At 26.0% G+C, this 24305-nt stretch overlaps 1 protein-coding gene across 1 annotated transcript in view; it reads right to left on the bottom strand.

Moving 5' to 3' along the window:
- The window catches only part of LOC111037543 (mastermind-like domain-containing protein 1), a 44024-nt gene that overhangs the window by 920 nt on the left and 18799 nt on the right, over positions 1-24305 (bottom strand). Inside the window, exon 2 of the mRNA XM_022320183.1 lies at positions 23787-23926. Coding sequence (XP_022175875.1) covers positions 23787-23926 — 140 coding nt within the window. The remainder of the gene's footprint in view (positions 1-23786; positions 23927-24305) is intronic.

Below are 24305 nucleotides of genomic sequence, written 5' to 3'. Positions count from 1 at the left end.
AAACATTTTGTGGACATTTCAAGTACCTATCTTGAATTACAGTAAAATAAGAACATTTTTTAATGACAAAACGATATTTCATGCGTACATATCCAACTTCATTTAAATTAAAATTTTAGAAGTTCATCAAAAAATATTTGTGGAATTTTTAATTTCAATCGAGAACAACAAAAGAAAAACGGAAATAACAACTTAGGAATATGAAGTATTCAAATTTTCAAAAATTTTGAAATTTTGAAATCTTTAAATTGCTTAACTACAAAATAATTTCCAACTATATTAGATTTGTGTTCAATTATATTTTTAAATCTCAGCAATAACAACTTATGAAGAACCTTTTATACGTTTTTAAGCCATTTGAAGATGAAAATTTTGTTTATGATAATTTATTTATGTATAAGAAAATTGGAAGTCTATAAATAGCCCCAACCCAGTCAAAATTAAACTATTCGTAGAAAATGATAATATAAACATTGCGGTAAAGTATCTACTGATTTAGGTACAGCAAAATAAAAAAATTGTTTGATGAAAAATCGTTATTTTTATATCTCATGTCGTCAACATTTGAAATCTTAACGTTTTTATTGCTCCTAACAGACAAAAAAAAAAACAAAAAAACAAACACATCATTGAAAAAACAATACATTTAACACTCCGTTCAGAATCTTAAAATATATGAACTGTAACACGAATATTTGTATAATAATACGAATTTAATAGTTTAGAAAATTAATGGGTCTGTCTTGTCGTCGCCATGTTCAATCCAAGCACTGCACGCCATTCCACTTTCCTAACCATCACCTGTCGTGATTTTAAATGCCTATGTAATCATACAAAAGCTGCCGTACAGTGCTCAAGCAATTATTATTATTTTTTTTTTAAAACATTGAATACACATCTATTATTATATTTTGTTGTTTTTGTATATTTTTGTCACATATTATGATAAATCAATAGTGTTCGTATGTCTTACAGTAAACTATTTCGGAGCCGCCTAACACCCTAATCTGATGGTTATACAACCGTCCCGAGGAGTGTTGAAAGATACGATATAAATGTTAAAATATCGGAAAAGGGGATGGCTGTACTCAACTGTAACCGACATGAATTTACTAGATCGTAAAAGTAGTAAATATTTTTATTACTTTCGATTTTACACAATAAAAACACTTCTTCAATTCTTCATGGTCGCTATAAAGTTGACTTTTCACCTAATAATTGCGTAACTGTGTGTTACTATTTTAAACTGTTATAACAGCCGGAGATCGTTGGATAAAATGAAAGAAATTTTGGATTTGGAAATCGGAACAGTTGTGATTATTTATAGTGATTATTTCGTTTTAAGACACAGTTTTGGGGCCAATGGATGCGGAACGTTTTTTACAGACTTGAAACGTAATAATACACCGGATACCTATTTCAGGCAATCCAGAATTTATGAAAAACTGTAAAAAAAATAATACATAAAACAGGTATTAGGAGGCACACTCCTAGCTTCACTCACTTTCACTTTCAAGATATAATATGATAGTATAATCACATATTATAAAAAAATGTGTAATCCATAAAATTATCAAAAAAAAAAAACAATCTTGAGTTTAACACTCAAAATAAATATAATATGAATTACGATTACCTGATAAAGTTTAATATATTAATGTTTATATAGGACTAAATTTATGAATTTATGATATTATGTGTAAAAACTTTTTTGAATTTATTGTTAGTTATTTGGTACTTTAAAATACTTTATCAATAACCACAAACATTTGGATAATATTTTAGCAAAATAAGAGCTAATTTAAATTTTAAACACCCCAAAACTGATTTAACTTTCCAAAGAAAAAAAAATATTAAGCAACTATAAAGTTCTATAATGTATTCTGTTTAGTTATTACTTTAAAAAAAATAGTGTGTTAATGTTGTTTTGAACAATTATGGACATTTATTTATATTAAATAAATGTTATTTAATTTTTGGTTTAATGGTTTAAGTTAAATTTTTTTTTGTTTAATGGAATATAATGCTCAGGTTGTATCGCGTATTAATTAGAATCAAATTATTGTTTATTTATTTTACAAATAGGTAATTACGACTGATTATTTAAAATGAATAATTTAGTTCAAAATAATTGAAATTATAAATTAGTATAAGTACTGAATAGGTAATGTACATTCATTAATTTCTTTAAAGTCGAGATCGGCACATTTTTTACTACAGAATAAAAATTATATAATTTTTATATATAATTTTATTAATAAATAATAAACCTATCATTGTGAAAATGAGAGAACAATGAACAAACATTTAATATGAGATTACACCCATTTTATTTATTAATTTTAACTAATCTACCTATGTATATTACAAGTATTACAAATCAAAATAATATAAAGATAATATAAAAACAATTTTTATTAAATTATTTTTATTTTTATATTTTGTTTGTTCTTGTTCATAATATCATATTTTCGAATAAAAATTCTTTATTTTGCAATGTTTGTTTATTTAAAATATACAATGACAGTGGTTTGATAATAAATTATAAAATTCGATAAACTAAAAATCATCTAAATTTGTCAAGTATTACATAATTATTTTAAATTGAAAAAATAATTAGTTTCAGCGGATATGCAAATTTATTATGTGTTAAATAATAAATACACATCGTTATTTCCCGTACACTAAAATACATAGTTAAACCGAAGGTATCAAGTTAATTCATCGCACGTCAACGCATTGCCGCCAGTTCACGTGTGACGTCGATTCATCGTGTTGTTAATATTATATGATGAAATGTTAGGTGAAAAAAAAAACAAACTAATTTTGGTTTACCTAAACACTATATTACAAGTTTGAAGCGATTAATCTTTGGCAATAATGGAACTGCTGACGAAGTTGAAACCTGATTAATCGAAGAACCCTCATAATAATTGAACGAGTATTATTTGATTCGATTTTGCTTGCCACTCATTTCACGTTGTTTAATGAATCTTCACTTTAATTTTGATGCGTTTTAATACTCAGTTGGGGTGAAAAGTGTTGAGTGTATTTATGTATTTTTCGTTGTTCTTTTTTCGCTTATATTTTACATTTCAATGTACAATGCCATACGTTTATATTGATTTTTTGCATATTCAATTGGATTTAAAAATAAAATATTGATTTAAAAACACCGATTTCTTATTAAGTATAATTATTTTACTAATTATATTTTATTCACCCATTTGTATTGTATTGTGTGGTTCGGAAAACGTCTAAATAATTTTGTTTCGAAAATTCTTACCACATTGTTATCGTTTAATATCATAAGATCATTTTATGTATATAATACATTGATTTAGATTTCATATTTTAAAATACTTTACCATTTTTATTATTTGAATATTTGTTGATGCGTAAAAAATGTATGTGCATTTGTATTAAGATGTCATAGCAATGTTAGTTTTCTCTCTCTCTTTAGCCCTCGCACAATTTGAACTGGACGAATTCACGCAAAATCATTAATTTGATGTTTTTAAGTTATTTTTAGAGCAAAATCACCTATTACAAAAACCATGTATACCTTATAGTACCTCTGAACGATTAACATATCAATTCGTCTAAACATTATCTCAAAACTGGTTAACCATTTAAATGTCTAACCTTTAGGTTTTTAAAATTTTTTTTTTATGTTGGTCATAACATAAAAAAAACGGCTTTCCAAGTTACAAAATGTGATGTACCTATATATTTGTATGCATACTATTGAATTATAATATAATACGTTTAATACACCTATTTGTTTTGTACTGGTAAGTACAAAAGCCCTCATGATTTCATTAAATATATTTGTGTGGATATAATGAGTTAATTTACAGGTTAAATACTCGTTCCTAAATGGTTATCAAATAGTAGGCAGTAATAACAAATTAATCTTAATTAGTATTCATTACTAAAATCAATAACCATTTACGATGATAAGCTTAAGTTACTTATGCGTTTGAACAACTACAAGAATATAATACATTGGCAAATAACCGAAATATAAGCTGGATTTGAAATAAAAAATAAAAAATAATAAATTGATTATTTAAATTTAAAATACTGAAAGTATAAAATAAATTACTATCAGATGTATATAGTGTGCATTTATGTTTAACTTATAATTTATATGTAACATTATCGTTATAGATACAATGAATATAACTATAATATATACCTATAAATTATAATAATCATATTAAACATTGTTCAAAATTTATATGTATACTTCAGTTTTATTATTTTTCTCCGGAAATTACCGAAATATGTAGTAATAATTATGGTTAGCAAATGTCGTGAGTACTGGATATTAACGACCAAAAATGAACATTGGGCTACTAGCATTCAGTACATTCAAAGACAATACTTCCGATTAAGTACCTAACTGTGTCGATTACAATTCTATAAAGTTGCACTGAATTATTAAAAACACGAATAGAACCTTAAAAATGTATAAGAAATATCAAGCAGATACTATAACAGTCAACAAAATTTCATAAAACATATTTTTTCAAGTCGTCGGGAATACATCAACAATGGCGACCGACCTTTATGTACCGTTCAGAAATCTTAACAAAACTCAGTTCATAAATAATTTATATGATATATTGTGGGAAATTACACGAATGATCGTTCTGCTTTTCTTTCCGTATTTTAATTTAAAAACAGTTGAAATGAAAAGAAAATTAATTTATTCGTTTCAATGGCCCTACTTATAACTTACCTTATCTTAAATTCCAGAAAGTAACAAACAAACAAAATAACACCCGCTGACTGGTACTAATATGCATTTATCTGGCTTTTAAGCTCATATGCTTTTTCTGTATAGTTCAAAATAATGTATTGTATGAAGACATTGCAGATTAAACACTATTGTTTGTCACTGTACAAAAATATTTAAATATTTTATCTGAGTGAGTAATTCAAAAATATTTGTTGATCACTTCAACAATCAGAACAAAAACAATAAACATGTACCTACGGAGGTAGTTTACAATTTAAACTACTTTGAAACTTTAAAGAATAAGATGTGATAGATCTAAATCAGATGCATAATATTACTTTTGTGATCAATATGAATTTATCGCATTCTTTACAAGCGAACGGAAAAATAAAAACTAAGGATAACTAAGGACCTAGTGGGATATTAATTTCATGGTATTTTTAAAATCACAGTTATTAATAGCAATAATAGGTAGACGTTTAATACGTCGATGTAACAATATCTATAATACGTATATCATGTTACTTTCATAGTTTCATCGCTAAAGTTAAGCCCACAGGCAATACGACCATTTTTTGCTGTGTGGAAATCAATTACCCGCGTATTGTAAAAGTGGGCAAGTATAATAGGTATGACCGCTCTGCTGCTGTATAGTTGGTGCCGAGAGTACTTCGTCATAGTGTGGGTGGCACTGTAATGGATGTGTTAAATTTGAGTTCAATGATAAATCATTGCTAGTACGAAAAACGATTCTGAGCTGAGACGGTCTGTCAGACTATATTATAAACTACCTTTATTCAGTATATAGGTACTTACCTAGTACCCATATTTTATTATATATTTATGCTGCCATTATGGTAAATTGGTGTTCCACTATTAGTATCATATTTATATCGCACGACAATATTTAGAGCTGTGCAACACGAACGTTTACGATTTTAAAAAATGTAGATACTAATGTATAAGTATAATAAACAAAACAGATTTTGAAGGTCAAAGTTATTAATACATACAATTATTATTACGGGAGGCGCTTAAATACGATATAAATATGCAACATCTTAAAATAAATTAATCTAAATATTTTTAATTGATGCAATATTAAAATATAAGTAAAAAAAATAGATAACTAAAACCGTAATATACTTTGTTTAAATATCCAATGTATTGTTTTATACGTTTAAACTTCAAATGTTGTCTATAACGTTGTGATTTTATATTTTTGGATCTCAGTGAGAACTATACTTTTGTTAAATTCTCAAGTCTTAAATACTATCAAAATTAAACGTTTAATACATTGTTTACTACAAGATAATTTGAAAATCTCCGTGATTTGGACGATTTATGTTAAAATTTGAACTTCAAATGTGTATGAAAAACACACTTCAGTAATTTTAATATTTTGAATTTGTGAAGAAGACAGATGCTTATGTGGGATCTCCTATTGAATGTTCAAGCTTATTGTTGACGAAGCCTAAAAACTTTAAATTTCCTATTAATACCTTTACTATACCTTTAATACTTAACCTAATATTTTAAAAATTGTATTGAGTTAGTAAAATAGTATTTTAAGTAACGGCCGAATGTTTCAAGTATTTGTTCACAGTTAAAACTTTTTGAGTTGTATTTGAAACACTTAAATTTTGTGATGAAAAACCGTGATTTTAAAAGGGAATATCCAAGTTCATTGAAATTTAAATTTTCTACGTTTTATATATTTCATTAAAAACTATTTTTGGAATCAAGTTCAATTTTTTTTTATAATTCTGGTAAGCAAGGCGTATATGAAACTTTGTTTTACATTTTTAAACCTTAGTTATGAATATTTAACATTTTATGCAATTTTCGTTGTAAAATAATATGCACATTTTCGTGATTTGGACAAATTTTGTGAAAATTTTAACTTCAGACGTTCTTAAAAGAGTATTGGTACGCTAAGCTTTTTTCTTAATAACTTTATTCCAGTTCGGTTTTAGTTTATTACGAATTTGATTATAAATTCAACAAGTGTGAATAAATTATATTCAAACAATACCTATACCCGCCGACAGTTTCATATTAAATAAACGCTGCAGTGTTATATTATTACCAATTACCGACGGTTTTGTCGTGGGCAGCAATTTTGATTAGAATTTCTGGTCTAATTTTGATCTCCTAAGCTGAATATTGAATAAGCTTGTCGTTCACGTTTAAATTGGAATGTATATCATCTACACCGGTTAATGTATTTTGCACGTATGCGGTGATAAATAATACTACATACGTACTACATCGGACTTGATTAGAGCTAACAATTAAAATTATAATTTTTATTAATAATTCACGTCAGATAATTTAGTTCGTGTGGTTTTGACATGTTATAATGTATTTATGTTCGTTATACAAATATTACAGGATTTACACAGCATATAGGTTAGGTAGGTATATGGTAATTTATTATTTTGACAACGTTGCAGAGTGGAATATATTTCCACCTTTTTTAATAATATATGCATAACCATCGTATCCATCCCAAATAATATTGTATATGTTTATTCTTCTTAATTATTCTGGCAGTAAGGTATTAATAGTTGCTAATATATTAATAAAATATATAATATATATATGTACTTTACGTGATAATTACACCGGAAATACTACGGAATTATGTTTTGACAATAATTATTGTATTCTTTATTATTTATAGAAAATACAATTTTGTTAAAGTTCTGAATAGAATATCAACATTTTGAAAACATTATATAATTTATCGAAATATGTTGGCTATTTTCAAGCTGTTAAATTGATAAATAATAATAAAGTTTGGTTAGAAATATCAGTATTATACAGATTTTGATTGAAACTGGGAAAAGTAAGAGTTACTAATACACGTGATAAGTATCCCTGAGATGTATTTATATAAAACCTATCCATGACAAATGTCTACTAAATTATATAATGATTTTTCTAAATGCCCACCAAACTGTATTGATTTGGACCGGTTTTAAAGTTCAACTAATATAGATGGATCTATGAACAATGACACGGACGTTTTAATAATTATCAGTAAAAACTGTTTCAGTAGTGTCTCTATGACACACGACTATTATAGTATAATACGAGGATAGAATAAAATATTTAACGTTTTAAAATCTTAATTCTATTTTATTACCCGTGTTGTTGTTTTTTCGTTTACAAAAACTGGAAAATAATGATTATTTTTATAATGGTCATATTATGATTAGACAAACAAAATAGTTTATTTTATTTTCGTCGTGACACGAGCATAGTGTTTAGTTGCGTATATAAAACATGATAAATTATCAACGAGCACAAAATTAACTACGTTGTAGGCATTTTCGAGGAAAACGGTAAAAAAAAGCTCAGGTATGGTCTTTAGGTTATAAAATATTTTATACCACTGCGTGTATTAGAGGACTTAGGTGGACGTTATACAGGCAGTTTTACACTGGAACCCATAAGGCCATAAGTATAATAACTTGTACCATACAGATGTGTCCAAGACAGTTGCTTTTTTCCCATTCCCTACTAACACTCTCACAAATTAGCCGGTTTTCAAAAACCCAGTTAATACTTTTTAACAAAGTGGCCGCGGGCCAGCTGGCCGGTGGGTTATCTGACTTGATTAATTATGCTGTCAAAGGATATTCGTATATTTTGTGCAACGAAGAAGGAAAAATAAGAGACCATTTTTTTTTCAGTATCTATCCCCCACCCCCATGTAACTAACTGCGGTTGAATAATTTCGATTAAATTACGTTCAAAAAAGGTGGTGTCTATACTCAATAGGTAGTTTAGCTAGTTGATTAATAAAAAAAAACACAATTAACCCTTTTACCGTGAAGCATTCATACTAGTAAGCGGTGGTCGTCGTTTAAAGACGTCAAAATGGGAATTGTTTTTTTACGCCTTTATGGATACCTATCGTAAATAAATAATGAAGGCCAAGTGATTAACTGTATGCAAAATCCATTAAACACAACCGACGTTTATTAATGTATTAAACAATCCGGCTTTATTCGTTAACTAATTTTAAATGTTTATGGTTTACAAAAAAAAAGGGAAAAATATGAAAATCTTTTTTACAAATTAAAAATAATTTTGGTGGAATTCAATTTCGAACAATATCATATTTTTAGAAACAGGAAAATGTAAAAAATATTTTAATAACTATAGGTCATCGTTGAAATAAACATTAGTCAAAAGCATTCCTTTCATAATTTGTTGTGAACTTAATTCTTATATAGATAATTTTTATAATATAGTTTTGATGGATGGAGGGTTTTTAGAACTAATATTTATAAATATATACGTTTAAGAACTTTTTACTTTTTAGCATAAAAAAAAATATTTAAAAACTACAACAATAAAGTTTTTTAAATTTAAATCTAAATATGATATTTATTATAGCTCTTGAATATTATTATAGTTGCTTAAATTAATATTAATTGCTTTTAAATATTTTAATAATTTAAAAATGTACACAACATAAGTACTAAAGTAAATTTCACTCATTTCACTCACATCGAATTAGATAGTAATGTGATGTATAATTATAAACTTCATTAGAACAAATAGGCAATGCAATTAAATGAGCTTTATTTTGTTGGCAATGTCTTAAATAATTATGTTAACAACTCATATTTCGAATATATTAGCTTGCATTCTTAAAATTAAAGCCTTGATATCTATAAAACCTATAGTTATACAAATTACAAATCCAATTGAAGGAAATCCCAAAAAAATATTGTATTTTTAATGAAAATTTGTTATCAATAATATTATTCCTAGTTCGTTTAGAAAGTTGGTCTCAGTCTCCAATATAGGTTGTTCTGTAAGCTTTTTCTCGATTCAATTTCTTCAGTTTTTTGTATTACACGTCATGTAGAATATGTTTGGCGGTTATTAGCAGATCGAAGAAAAGTTGAAATAGGTATTATATGAGTATAAATTATTGATAGTTGAAAAATTAATTAATTCAAATTTCCTTTTGAATTGGTAATAACACCAAGTTGTCTAAGTTTTAATATTTATACATATCATACAATAATTTATCTAATTATTGTAAGTTTGTAAGTCATGTACCTATATTTTAATGGTTCGCAATACTTTATTATTATCAGATTGATACAAAACAAACTTTGGAACAAGTATAAAGTCAAATATTTTAAATTATAATTTATAATATAAATCAAAAATAGTTAGTCAGTTCAAAAACATTTATGATACAATAAAACACACTTATTATAGCTTATGGCTAAATGGATTTATAAGCCTTATTCCATAGTGACCAGCTTATATATATTATACCATACACTGGTATACCTAGAGGTCACAGCACGATTTCGACAATACCTTTTCTTTTTTTCGTACATATGCTTTTACAATCACTGTGACTATATTTTTGGTATCTTTTAAATCCTTATGTATAATATCACTCGCGTCACATTCTTTAGGTACATTTTGCAAACCGATGGTCCTCCAATGATTTGCAGCCTTTTGTAACCGTAACAATGCTTCAATCATTAACTTTGCGGGTGGTTAGCTTCTAGTGACAGATTGGATAATATTGGTACATTAAGGAGGGGAGAAGTGTCAAAAGTAAAGTTTATCGTATCTATTTTTCTCTATATACAACCAAATAGCTAAAATTGTTATTCTTCGTTTAAATATCTGATTTAATCCAAATTAAAACTTAAAATCTATAAAAAAAGGATTTCAATCTTTATCTTAACACACACTACATCATTAAATCAATATACATTCGTCGCTCAACTCAGAATCTAAAATATTTAGATTCACTTTAAGCTAGTTATTTCATGAACCTATTTTAAACCGTTCTACTCTCGTTGGTATCGACTTATAATTTTCTAATAAATATTTAGTTATATTCTGTGAAATAATATTATAATGATTTGTATTATTTAATATATGCGATGTGTTTTCTTCGAAATTTATTTCAACTTACCGTACTACTCATACAAAAATAAATTACTTATAGCAATATAAATATGATATGGAAAATATTCTTTGAAATATATGATGATTACAGACAGTCTTTGCTCAGAATCGTTTTTCGTATGCAATTATTTACCATTGAATTCAAATTCAACACATCGAATTCAGTAATCGACACAATAACGAGGTACATTAGACATATCTATACAGCGACCGACTTCTTTGGTTATTTTTAAAAATGTTTTCAATAATAAAAATTCCGGGACTCCTCCATTGTGAGTAATAACCTAAATATGTTGTGTATATTATATACCAAGAATATTTATGTATACTTTTGAAATGTATTGTTTAAGATCATCGATCGTTACAATAAAAAATCGTCTGAAGGTTTAAAAAAAAAATAATAGTAATAACAAATGTATGGCAACACGGCGTCTTGGATAGTCAATTTCACTACACTGATGCCCAGAATCAACATTTTTTTCTGTAGGAAAAAATATTACGATGAAAAGGGAGTTATAATTAATAGCAAGATGAAATTATTATAGTTCCTGTATAACATATATTATTATGTCTATGCTGAGTGAATGCAACTTTAGCCTACAGATGACCGAAAATGATTTTCTTAAAAAATTTATTTTCATAAAATATTGTACTGAATTTTATCATCAAATCTCGTTTTTATTATTTACATACTATTTACCATTATTTTAATGTTATAATAGTCATATATTATACCATGTGGTAACATATGTTGAAAAGTACTTATATGCAGCAAGATTGTACATACAAATTAAGGTTTGAATTTACATTTGATACTAATTTTAATTATTTATTTATTAGAAAAATGCATTGATTAAACAATTTTTAATGGTTTTTACTATAATTTAATAATATAAATAATAGGTGTGCCCTGTAAAAAATAAACTTAGCTCTTACAATGCTCACATTTTTTTTCATAGTTATAAGTATAGACTAGTGACACGCAACTTTTACCAGATTTCATGCAAAAATGTAATTACAACGGAACCTATGTTATTTTAAATAATATATGTCTAAATAATAATCAGTAATTACCTAAACACTAACACCTATATGATTTTTTTTTAATACCTTGATGTTGTTTGTTTCTATAAAATATTTATGAAAATTGAGCAGTGTTTAAATACAGGATACCAGAGAAGCTGCATTGAAATACCATAATATTAATAAATATCCATTAAACTATGTTGAGTCTATTTACTGTATTAGGTTAAACCATTTTGTATAGTAAAAAATTCATAAAAATAAATTTAAATTTATTATTATAAAGTAGAGTAACCATACTGTTGGAAGTATTTTAGTCAAAACTATTCAAATTTCAAATTTCAAATTTCAGGATTAATTAACTAATAAAATAAAATGGCTGTTTATATTTTGTATTATGTACAGTTTTAAATATTTTCTCCAAGAGATTAAACTGAAATCTAGGTATGTAGTTAAAAAATATTGTATTTAAAAAAATATAATGTATTTAAGCACAAACATACATTTATTTTTGATCAGAAATTTTAATTGAAAAAATTCTACAATAATTATTAATATAAATGATAATATTTTAAATATAAATCTTGTCATTAAAATATCTATGACGTGGTAAAATGTATGTGGTGGAACATATTTAATTATATTTATTTACCGTTAAGTTATAATACATATAATATAACAATGGCCATAGATTATCATAAAATAACATGTAAAAATAAAATATTTTGGTGGTCACCATCATAAATCATGTTTCACACAACTTAAATCCCTTTGCGTTTGTCAGTATATCTTATTAATGCATTATAATTTATTTATTTTTTAAAATAAATCTTTAGATAGAGTTAAACCTAAGTTCCTTAAATTTATATCACGAGATAACTGAACAAACATTGATAACAACGTACCACAATGTACTAACGCATTTTTGTAATGAATAGAATACATTTGTAAATATTTATGATCACGATTAACACGAGCTAAAGAGACATACGATAAATACTTTAGGTATTAAATTCGTCTACACAAAACGATTGATGTTCAGCCATTATTTTACCTTATATTTAGTATACGATCAAATATCAAATATCCATCACATTACAGCCTTTGAAACAACGTTATATAATAATATACGAAAAGGCAGTCAAATAAATTCAGTACCTGGCAGTATTAAACTAAGTGTAAGTAACTGTTATTTATTTTTCAAAAATATTATGTTAGGAACTAAAAACCTATATACATGCATATTTAAGAAATCTAAGGTTTAAATATTTTCGATATGGATATTCACTAGTTTTTTGTAAAATGTACTTTAGTTGTTTTATAGGTAATACGATTAAAATGTATTATATATTTTATAAGTTTTCTCACATGTGCTTCCAGAAGATACATAGCATCAGATAGAAATTTAATTTGCTAATTTAATAATTGTAGCTATATGTTTGATCTTTTATCTTTTACAACTTACCTACTTATGTATATCATACATGAATATAACATATATTATGATAACATTAATCTTTCCATTTTATGAAAATCATAATTTTTGAAACTAAATTTAATACTTATATGTAGGCAACAAGTAATATTAGTTTTAATAATAACTAAGGTCACATTTCGTAAATATTTGTTTGTAAGTATACATGTTTTGTCCTTTTACACACTTGTAAAACATAAAAAAGATAAACTAAAACCTCGTCCCCTCACAAATTTACGTTCAAAACAGAATTCCAAAGAACAATGTATTGTTTAACTTATCAAAACTTATTTTAACATCATTAATATTAAAAGACGTTTGAATATTCTTTATATAAAACTACCTAGTTAATAGTGTAAATGTGGTGTATTATTCTGAAGTGTTTAACAAAAATGATTTTATTTATATCCTACTCAATTTATATTGATCAAACTGACAAAATCCAAAAATTAACGTTCGTATTTACATTTTAAAAATTATTTTTAAAGTACAATCATTTCAATTTCAAAAAAATATTATACATGAAATATATTTTTAATACTATTATTAACTGTGAATGCTGTAGGAAATAATATCATCATGTTTGATGGACAAAGGTAGACATTTAATAGTTCTCCAGTACACAGTGTTGCTTTGTACAATTATAAGCTACTTAATTAATTTCGGTGTTACTGTTAAATGTATTTATAAAACTATTATTTTAGGTTCTGACCAGATGAGATTATATTTTATTTAATCTTATGAAATCACAACAGAAAGTAATAATTTATTTTTGAGTTATATGTTTTACAACGGAATTTAATGATTTTATTAAAAACAAATTCTTGATACTTATACTCAATCTACTTATACTTTTCAATACATTTTATATAAATACATAAATCCCAATTATGACAATATTTTATAATAATAAACTGTGCTAATGCTATAGGTATGTATAATTTTTAGTGAATATACAATGTACATAGTATACAGGTACTTATAGTTGATGGTTTAGTTTTTTTGTGTGCATATAGTTATAATATTCAATTTTATAAATGTAATTTTAATATGCTTAATATAATATAATATGATTTATAGTAGTTAGTATAAAAAGTATTCGGTTTTTAGTTCTATATAAATTGACTAACTGTTATTTAAGAACAAATTAATAGTACCTAAAGTTTAGTTTTTCCATTCAGGGAAATAATATTTCCGGAGTAAAAGGAAAGTAAAGTATACGTTATTATTAAGGTTTATTCAGTGGTAAATGTAATACAAGTTTCAAACTGATTGGTTGTATATTGGAGAGAAACATTTTAAATTGATAACATTTATCAGATTTGTATTTAACCATTAAATAAATATAATGGTTAGGCATGAGAGAATGTATTTTCTAATTTAATGTTGACATTTAGAGAACGGAAAATGGACAGTTAAATTTAATAGATATTCTTGCTATTAAAAACCACTTCTGTAGGAGTTGTTATAATCAATTATTATATAGTTCATATTTTGGAAGCAATAAACGAAGATATTTTATTTTTAAAATGACCATAAAGCTATCAATTATATAGTGAATTTAATTATAACATAATAATGTATAGAATACCATACAATTTATGTTATAAAAGATTAAACAAACTTGGCCTCATTCAAATAAAAACACTCGCTACTTATTATACTTTTGTCGATTCAAATATTAATGGGTGTTTATAATTTATTCATATCAAAAATATAAACATTAAACTATTTTAAGTGCGGTTTTTGGTCATAAATGCATTCGTTAAGGGCACTTTTTTCGAGGGGCAAATAAAACGAAAAAATCCTACCTTAATCCATAACATTCAAGCGTTACATCATACATTTTAGGTAGGTACTCTATCATCATTACTAAAATCTGAATCAGTATAGATTCGGTTTTTAGCTTCTAAATAAACCACGAGTGCTACTTAGAAGGTTATTACCAACGACATTTTTTTTATTGTATTCCTCATTTATAATATCGTTTGACGTCTTCAACTTTCAATTACTTTTTTTATTTCACTACATAACCAAACCTAACCTTGGTAAGAAAAAACCTATAAAAACTTAAGTGTTGGGTACAAGGAGCTTAAAATTATATTTTCCAATGAATAAAATATTGTCTTCGATGAATGTTAACTTTAAGTTGTTCGACGTTATAAATAGGAAAAAATATTGTGTTTCAAATAATAAATAATTGGACATGTTTATGTTGTGAATAAACAACTTTTTTACAGGTACGATGAAAATTAAATAAAGAAATATTTTTATATCTGCCATAGTAAACACTACGTATTTATTTATGTAATAATATATTATAATAATGTTGTGTACGACATTCCAAGAATTTGTTAGGACTTGATTACATTTTTGTTGTACGAGTATATTTCTGTTAAAACGGGTTTTTGAATGAAAAATAATATTAATAAATGCAGAAAGAAGTATTGTTAATCATGCTGTGGTATATTTTTAGATGTATAATAACCTAATACCTATCATTTTTTATTTAAGCTCAGTGGAAAATGGAACATACATTTCTTATTTACAGATATATACATATATTTAAACAGTATATCAATTAGTCTCAAATTATTAAGTGATACTGGGCGAGTACCTAAAAGATTGAAATTCGGCCAAAATGGAATTTAGCCAATTTATCTTTTGCTAAAAACATCAAAATTGTAATTCGCTGTAGTTGTATTTTATTGAAATTAGATTAAACTAGTATTACATTTCTATTTTGTAAACCTATTATATTTCACTATTATAATATTGCACATATTATTTATTACGTTTTTATTAAAAAATATTTTTATATCTTAATAATGCATATTTATTTAAGGTGGTAGTTACAATAAATAAATATAAGCATTTAATAATTGATTATATTTAATTTTAATCAAATAAATTACTTATAACAATTAGGCAATAAATTTCCACATGAGAAATATGTTTGTAAAGTACTATTTTCTTTACTTTTTAAAATATAAATGTTTAACAATTTTGTCACGTTTACTTTATTTAAGATACAGTCCAAGTTGATGAACAGTTTAAAATAAAACTTTTATAATTAAAAGAAACCTAGAACAGGTAAAAACAACACCGCCGTTAGTTTTTACCAATTCTAAGAAGAAGAAAAAATAAAATTGTTCAAAGTACCTACCATTTATTCTAGACTTGATTTTCGATTTTTAAAAGGGCCTACTACGCGAAACTTTTTAGCACTCCATCTAACTTAAAAAATGTTGAAGAAAAAACTGATGGACAAAACATGTTTGTATAACTGTAAATTGTAAAACTTCTTAATTTTTCACATCACTCAGAAACTTTGAATATACGTTTAAAATGTTATTATACATTTAATTTAAAACGACATAAAGGTTTATAAGTTTTTTTAAACACAGTTCGCAAATTGTATTTACTGTTAATTATACAACACAATTATATAATTATAAATACCATTAAATAAATGTGACAGTATCATTCATACACTGATATGATCTCTTGAAAATTAAAAATTGTATTTAATAATGTTCTGACTTACTCATATATTGTGGATTTAATAGTTTTAAAAATTGAGAAATTAAAATATGATGCATTCTCGAAATATATATAAGGATCAAACATCCTACATGAAAAAAATAGTGAATACGAAAACTATAAAGAATACGAAGTTAATGGGTTTTCATTAATAAATGAAAAACATTTATTTACTGTGTGGAGTGAACAAAAAGTAAGTCAAGAGTATTTCTTGTTAGTACATCCAAAAATCATGATGAAGGAAAAACTTCTGTTTTTAATACCGTGGTGTTCCAGAAAAATAGCACAGAAATTCGAAGTACCTAGTTTATTTTAAATAAATTATAGTATTTACTTTGCTTATTCGGTTAAAATTGTAATATTGTTAAGTTTTGGATTAGATCGTTGTATGTTTTTTTAGTTGATGAAAGGTCACTAAACATTATGATTGCGAAATTCAGGTTTGAAACAAATTTAAACAAATAAATATCGGATAAAAATAGAACATGTCTTCAAAAGCATAAAGTCGTTAAAATCAAATAGTATACCATTATATTAGGTAACATAGGAAACATTGGTGAGCCTCATACATTTGAGCAGTGTAATAAATCAGCCGATATTTTATTTTATTAAATTTTGAAGTACTAAGTATATCTCCTCTAAGATTGATCACCTAGACGAAGTTTGTTTCGTATGTCCACTGTGGATTATGTTTCAGTTAGTGCTTTTGTTAATTTGCTTGTGCCCTTGTAATTCATACTTTATAGTTATGTGCGACGTTTCGACACTGTCATATATTATATTGCAAAAGTCATATATTATTTATTCGACTACAATGATCAGTGATCAGTTTACATAATTAATAATTATTATTAAATATTATGAATATTGTCGCAAGTTACACCCACGACGACGTTGGTAACTATTTTCATAATAATATAGCTATGACACTTTAATATTTTATAACTTCTTCGTATTAACTACTTATAAGTTATAACTGCAGTCTTTTAAAATATACTTTTTAAAAGTATTCAAGTAGAGAAACAGAGTATACTTTTTTTGAAAATTACGAATAAGTATTCAAGTACAAATACAGAATATATTTTTTTGAAAAGCACGAAAATACTTTAAAAAAGTATCTATAGATACTTTCAAATACCTCTTTTCAAATTTTTTATAAACACGTTTTTGAACCTTATAAATAAATAGAAATTGATTTTCATTGTTTCACGTTAAATTTAAAGACCATTTTTATTATTTTACATCATATAATTTGTCGTTACTATCAAAACATAATACGAATCTGACTTTTTCGTCAAAGTATTAGAATTTTCGGTTGGGTATAATGGTGTTACCAGTAAAACAATAAAATCCGTAATAAATTCTTAATTTTATTTTTTTACACGATTAAAATTGAAACTAAAATAGAAAATGTATAAGCCTAAGGTATTTGAAAATTAGTATTTGATTTTAAATAGAGATACTCTGAGAAAGTATTTAAAATACTCTGTTCAAGCACTTGATGATGAATACCCACAAAATGTAGGTATTTAAAATACGTATTTGAGTATACTTAAAAAATATTCAAATACTTTTACTCAAATTATTTACAAGACTGTTGTATAACTTATAAGTTGAGATAATGTAATTGTTGAGCTATAATTATTAATAAAAGCTAATTAGAAAAAAAAAAGTTATGATATTATAATATACAGTAGATAAAATATGCACAAGCCTTTTTATTGATATATTAAACAATTTATCAATTCCGATAATCTCAATTTTATACTAATAGTGTAGGCAGGGGCTTTGTAAATTCTCATTAGTATAGAATTAATTGATTTTATTTTTATAAACGTTAATTAATAATTATTGTTTGTTACGATTTTTATCTATTTTCTTAAATATATTACAACGATGTTAATCCTTGTGGGGTTTTTTCATGTTTGTTCAAGCTTAAAATTAAAAATGTCTTATCGTTTGTATGTCAATATTTAAAAACTAAATTTTTAAGGTCAAACGAAAATTTTTAAATCTGATTAAACTTTTGACGTTGGCATACAATAAAAACGTTATTAAAATACGTCTGAGTGATCTACAGACAACAGAGTACAATCAGCACATAACCGGTATAAATTATTTCATAAAAGTGATTGGTATTTATTTTTTATTCGTTAGGTACTTTTTTTAATATTATACTAGTCGTATGATATTACTACTTTACACATTTTCTAAACTTAATGTATTTTACCAAGCACTGTGCTATTGTTACATATTATGTCAAGATAAATAAAGGATTTTCTTTTTAGTTTTTATTGTATTTAAATTTTAAAGTGTCTCTTTGTTGTTCATACTTAGCAGTTGAAATGATACAATATATTATGAAATGTTTATAATTAGTTTAATTAGTTTAGTAAATGTTTTGTTTAAAATTAAGGTTATTGTTAAGAATTATACTTCTGTGACTTATATTATATTTATTTTAAGTTACAACATATTAAGAAACATTGTTTTCGGGTCATGAAAGATTTGATTTATTTGATTTATTTAATTTTTTACTATTTAATAATGTAATCTAATAAGTTGGATAACATTACACAATAATGTATTTTAATGTAAATTGGCTACCTATTTGTTTATTTACATGTGTTAAGTATAATCTCTGCATTTGGATTGAGTTTTGTGAAATTCTACATGATAACTGTTATTATAGAACAGCATTAAAAAGTCATAATTTACATAAATATAAGTATAGTCTTATGTACCTTGGTATACTATAATAAAAAAATATTTGTTCGAAATCTAGTATTTGTATTTATTAGAAAAATAAACTCAATAATTGATTTCGTTCACATTGCCATTATTAGTATAACCTTTTATAAATATTATTGGAATAGTTTATTTTTTAATAAAATGTAAGAAGTGAATAAGTTATTATGTAGGTGCTTATCAAAAATCAAAAACAATTTTTAAATACAGTCTTATATGGACAATACTTATCAATAGTTTTCATTATTTTCTTCAAATTATCATTACCTATGTTTTGTAAGTTAATTAAGTAACATATCGTAACATTAAAAGATCCATAAATGAAGTCTTAGTTTAGTCTTAGTTGAAGTAATTCATCTACAAAATCAAGTGGATCATTTTTATCAAGACCGTTTTGAAACTGTTTTAGAGAGGTTTTGAAAAAAAGTGATTTAAGTGGTTTAAATTAGTAAAAAAGCTTTACGACACGTTTTGGTTTAGTTAAGTGGAATAAAAGTATAATATTAGATTAGATTAACCTTGAATATGTATCGAAAAAGTCGGAAAAAATAAATAAAATATAATTTAAGAGAATAATGTTTGACGATACTGAGTTGTTTTTTTCAGACTGTCTGGTACATCCACATGTCGTATATTTATTCGTATAATATAGGCCCGTGGAAATTGTTATTTTTGTTCAGTCTTGGGTGGAATGAAGACTTACGGACGAACAGTGAATCAACTCTTAGAGTTCAACTCTGCTAAGTTATAATAAAGTGTACTAAGAACGTACTTTGTTTCCGTGTGTGTCTTAGACGTCTTCTTATGGAAAGGATTTGCTTGAAAGATAAACTATTCTGTGCTCGATCATACTCGTCACTAACTTAGTTGTTTAGTTTACCTACACCATAATAATCATATGAAATGTGGTTTGTGTGTATACATTTTGTATTCGTTACAGCGATTATTTTCGTACCAAATAGTTTAGGTAAACAGTAACATATGCGGGGAAATAGTCTATGAATGCCAATTGTGTGTAACATAATTCAATAATTGTACTGTAAAAGGGTTATGCAACTTTTTTTTAGACATTGTGATGACTGGCAAGTATTTAGTGTTTTCTAACATAAACATGTGATAACTTATTTTTGATGTAATATAGATACTAGACCAGTACGTCTTTCAATGATAATAATATGAGTGCAAAAATACGCTTTGAGAACTGGGTAGTGACTAGTGATATATATACATTGAACCAAAAACTATTTGCATGGTACCTAAAGTGTTTAATTCTTAGGATAAGAAATAATTTATGTATAATAATACACCTCATATTTTGTTTAGGTACACATTTTCAAGAATTTCCAGTTGACAAATTTAACGATTAATATTATTATTATATTTTCTTGTTCTTTCTTATTTATGAAATTGTTTAAGGCGCTAAAATGAATATATATTTATGATGAGGTATTATGGAAGACAATAATGCAACCACCTAAATAATAGTGAATTTAAATATTTTTATATCTAAATGTTCACATTTAAGGAAATAAATATGATTTATGGTGTCAAGCTTTTTTATGATTTCATCCGGGCATAATCCACAATCACGTGTTGCATTCGTTTTTAGTATTCCAGACCACATCCGGAAAAAATAAATACTTTACAAACTTTATACTACTGTTCTAATGACATCGATGTTTAAATGATTTTTTTATTACACTGTCGATAGCTCTTTTGTGTATGGTTTTTGGTATCTCGTTTGAAAATGGTATGTATTAAATCGATAGTGCGCGTCACTTGGGGGATGATGGATATTAATCTGATTTGTGTGAAGAATCTCTCGGTCGTATTATTGACAAACACGCACATATAAACGTCAACTACAGTTGGTGTACGTCTTGACAACAATACTATTTGTAAAGATATATAAGGACATTTTTAATATTGGATTTTGAGTAGGTAATACCTCCACGTAATCAAAATATCGTTGGAGTAGTGTAAATTTTCAATTCTTCAAATATAAGCCGCACATATGTACCACCTACCTATACTATCTTTGTAAACGTTATTGTTCAAAATCTATTGAATTTGATGTATTTGTTGTGTTCGTGTTTATTTATAATCAGATTATACGACTCAGTTAACTCAAATCCGATATTTTAACGCATAAAATCCATAGACTGACGTACATTTAAATAGGCGTCGACAAAGTTGCTACATTATATGCAACCAAACATTTTTCTCGTGAAATAAGTTTATTGAACGCAAATACATAATATTATTGAGTGTTAACGTTAAAGACGTAATAGGCTGGGCAACCATATTAGTGGCTAGTGACGATTTTCTCCAACAACATCAAAAATACTAAATGCACAACAATTTACATACAGTATCTTTATGCATAATAGTCTACAAGGATAAATAATATGTGTTTGGAGTCGATTGATTTTTGACTCTGACCAAGAAATGAAGTTAGAATTTACATCCCTTTAGCTATGATCATAATTTAACTTGAGACTAAGTTAAATAGATACCAAACTGTCCTAACTTTAAAGATGAATTTAAATATGATTTATATTTTGTTCGATTTAAATAATGTATTTATCGAATATGAAGTTGACATTAAAGAGGTATTTTTTAGCAGGTTTAGATTTTGCTCTTTAAATTTTCACGATATTTGTTTTTTTTTTTATAGTATTTAAATCCAGTATGCGAAGTTACCATATTATCCTTTATTCCTTTTACATCAATAGAAATAAATTGGTGAAATTTAATTATAAAAATGTACATCGTTTCAGTATTCTGTATTTCCACGAACACGTAGTTTAAAATAAATAAAAATCCATATAAAATCCAAGTGCACACTGATTGCGATTACTGAACTTGACATGGCGAAGATTACTTTTTTGTTTTAAAATGCACGAATATCAAATACATAAAGATTATATATTGGAAAAACACTTATACACCATTCGTCCATATATTTCATCTCTATAATATGTGTACTGTGAAGAAGTGAGTAAATGACTGACCGGCGTCATATGATAGTTTAGGTACCTTAAGTTGTGAAAAAACTTCTTTAAAGGGTCGGCCTACATTTTTAATTTATTTAGTTATCGGCAATTCAACTTTTTTCAAACAAAACTGAAACTACCACACATTTTCTGCCGTATCTTAAAAACTTTTCAATTTTGTACCGTAATAATTTTTTTATTTTAAAGTGTTATCAACCAACATACACAGTCAAACCATAAATGTACAAATTATTTTTATTAAATAAAAAAAAAAATAGGATTCTATAGAATAATAAAATTAAAATAGATACCTTGTAATTAAGCAGGAGTTATACACAATTTCTTTTTAAAAATTCTCATTTTTTTAAAAACTTCTTTACTTTTTTCAATTTAATAAAAATAATTTGTACTTTTCTGGTTTTATTATATGTGTTAAATTATAAATTTAAAATAAAAATATAAATTACGATTAAAAGCAAATGTGCTGTAGGTCCCCCCCCCCCGTTAAAGAAGTTTGATTTACAAACTTGAGTGTGTTCTATCATTGACACCGGCCAGTCACTTCTTCAAAGGGGCACATTGTATAGTATCTATTGTTTAGTTGTATTTAGCGATCTTGTTTTAAATTTCAGATTGATATGTTTGATTGTTATATTATACTAATTACCTGAGTACAGCATCATGTGTCTACTACAAACAATTTATCTCCTATTAAAATATTTAGCACTTAAGTCTTTGGAGGCTAGGACCTATTATATAGATATGTTTTTTTTTTTATTAAATTTGGAAAACTATACAATATGCACAGTATGTTTAGTATAATGAGCATAATGGATACTATATAATAGGGCTTGTTGGCAAGGTGGATGACTTATTCAGTGACAGCACTTCGGTGTCAGTTTAATGAAGGGTCGCATTCCAGGATATATGTTTAGTTAATTAAATAATAATGAATCAGAGTCATTGCCATTAAAGCCTTCTGAGAGGATATTCGGGGATTGGGATGCACTTTGACTGCATATGGTGGTTGGTTTAATTTTTTATACCAGCTCTGAACTTCAGAAGATCAAAGATGAATAGCCGTACCGGGTTCTAGAAAAAGATTATAAATGGGAATTTTGACTTGGAGGATGATTTTTTTTATTTTCTTAGTCTGGTCTTCTATTTAATTGTACATATTGAATACTTAAAAATGTAAAAATCCTGTCCATTAATTTATGTCCTATCAAGATTTTTTTTCTCTATCACATATTATTTAAAACGAAATACATACAATAACGTTTAGTAAAGTTACCTCATCTGGTAGTTGTGAGTCCTACTGACGTCGTCATATTTATGGTATGTGGCTTGGAACAGTAAATAGCTTTCTTCCCATTCGACTTGGACCCTCAATTGTCCTTTGTCTGTCAAAAAAGGACAACCCGAATCACGGAGCTAGAAAAAAAAATACAACACATGGTCAAGGTATTTCTTTAGTGATTGTGAAAAGGATAACGCCATAATAGTGTGTTTAAAAAACGGCCTGGACGTGAATACAATGCATTGAACTCTTTTATACGAGTTGTATTTTTTTTAAATTGTTTTAATAAGAAATTGATAATATTATGCGGGAAAAAACGTTTATTTTATTTTTAAATAATTTATAAATACATGAAGTATCATGGCGGTTTCACAGTGTTTGGCATTATTCATCACATATTATTATATTATAATATAGCACAGGTGTGCTAAGTTCTTTTTTTTATTAACCTATTAGTTTTCGGTATCACGTCAAAACCACGAGACGAAAATAGTGAACATCAAAACAGCTTAG

Source organism: Myzus persicae, unplaced genomic scaffold (genome assembly GCF_001856785.1).
Source record: "Myzus persicae strain clone G006 unplaced genomic scaffold, MPER_G0061.0, whole genome shotgun sequence".
Taxonomy (NCBI): Eukaryota; Metazoa; Arthropoda; class Insecta; order Hemiptera; family Aphididae; genus Myzus; species Myzus persicae.
This window is presented reverse-complemented; position numbering and strand designations above follow the sequence as displayed.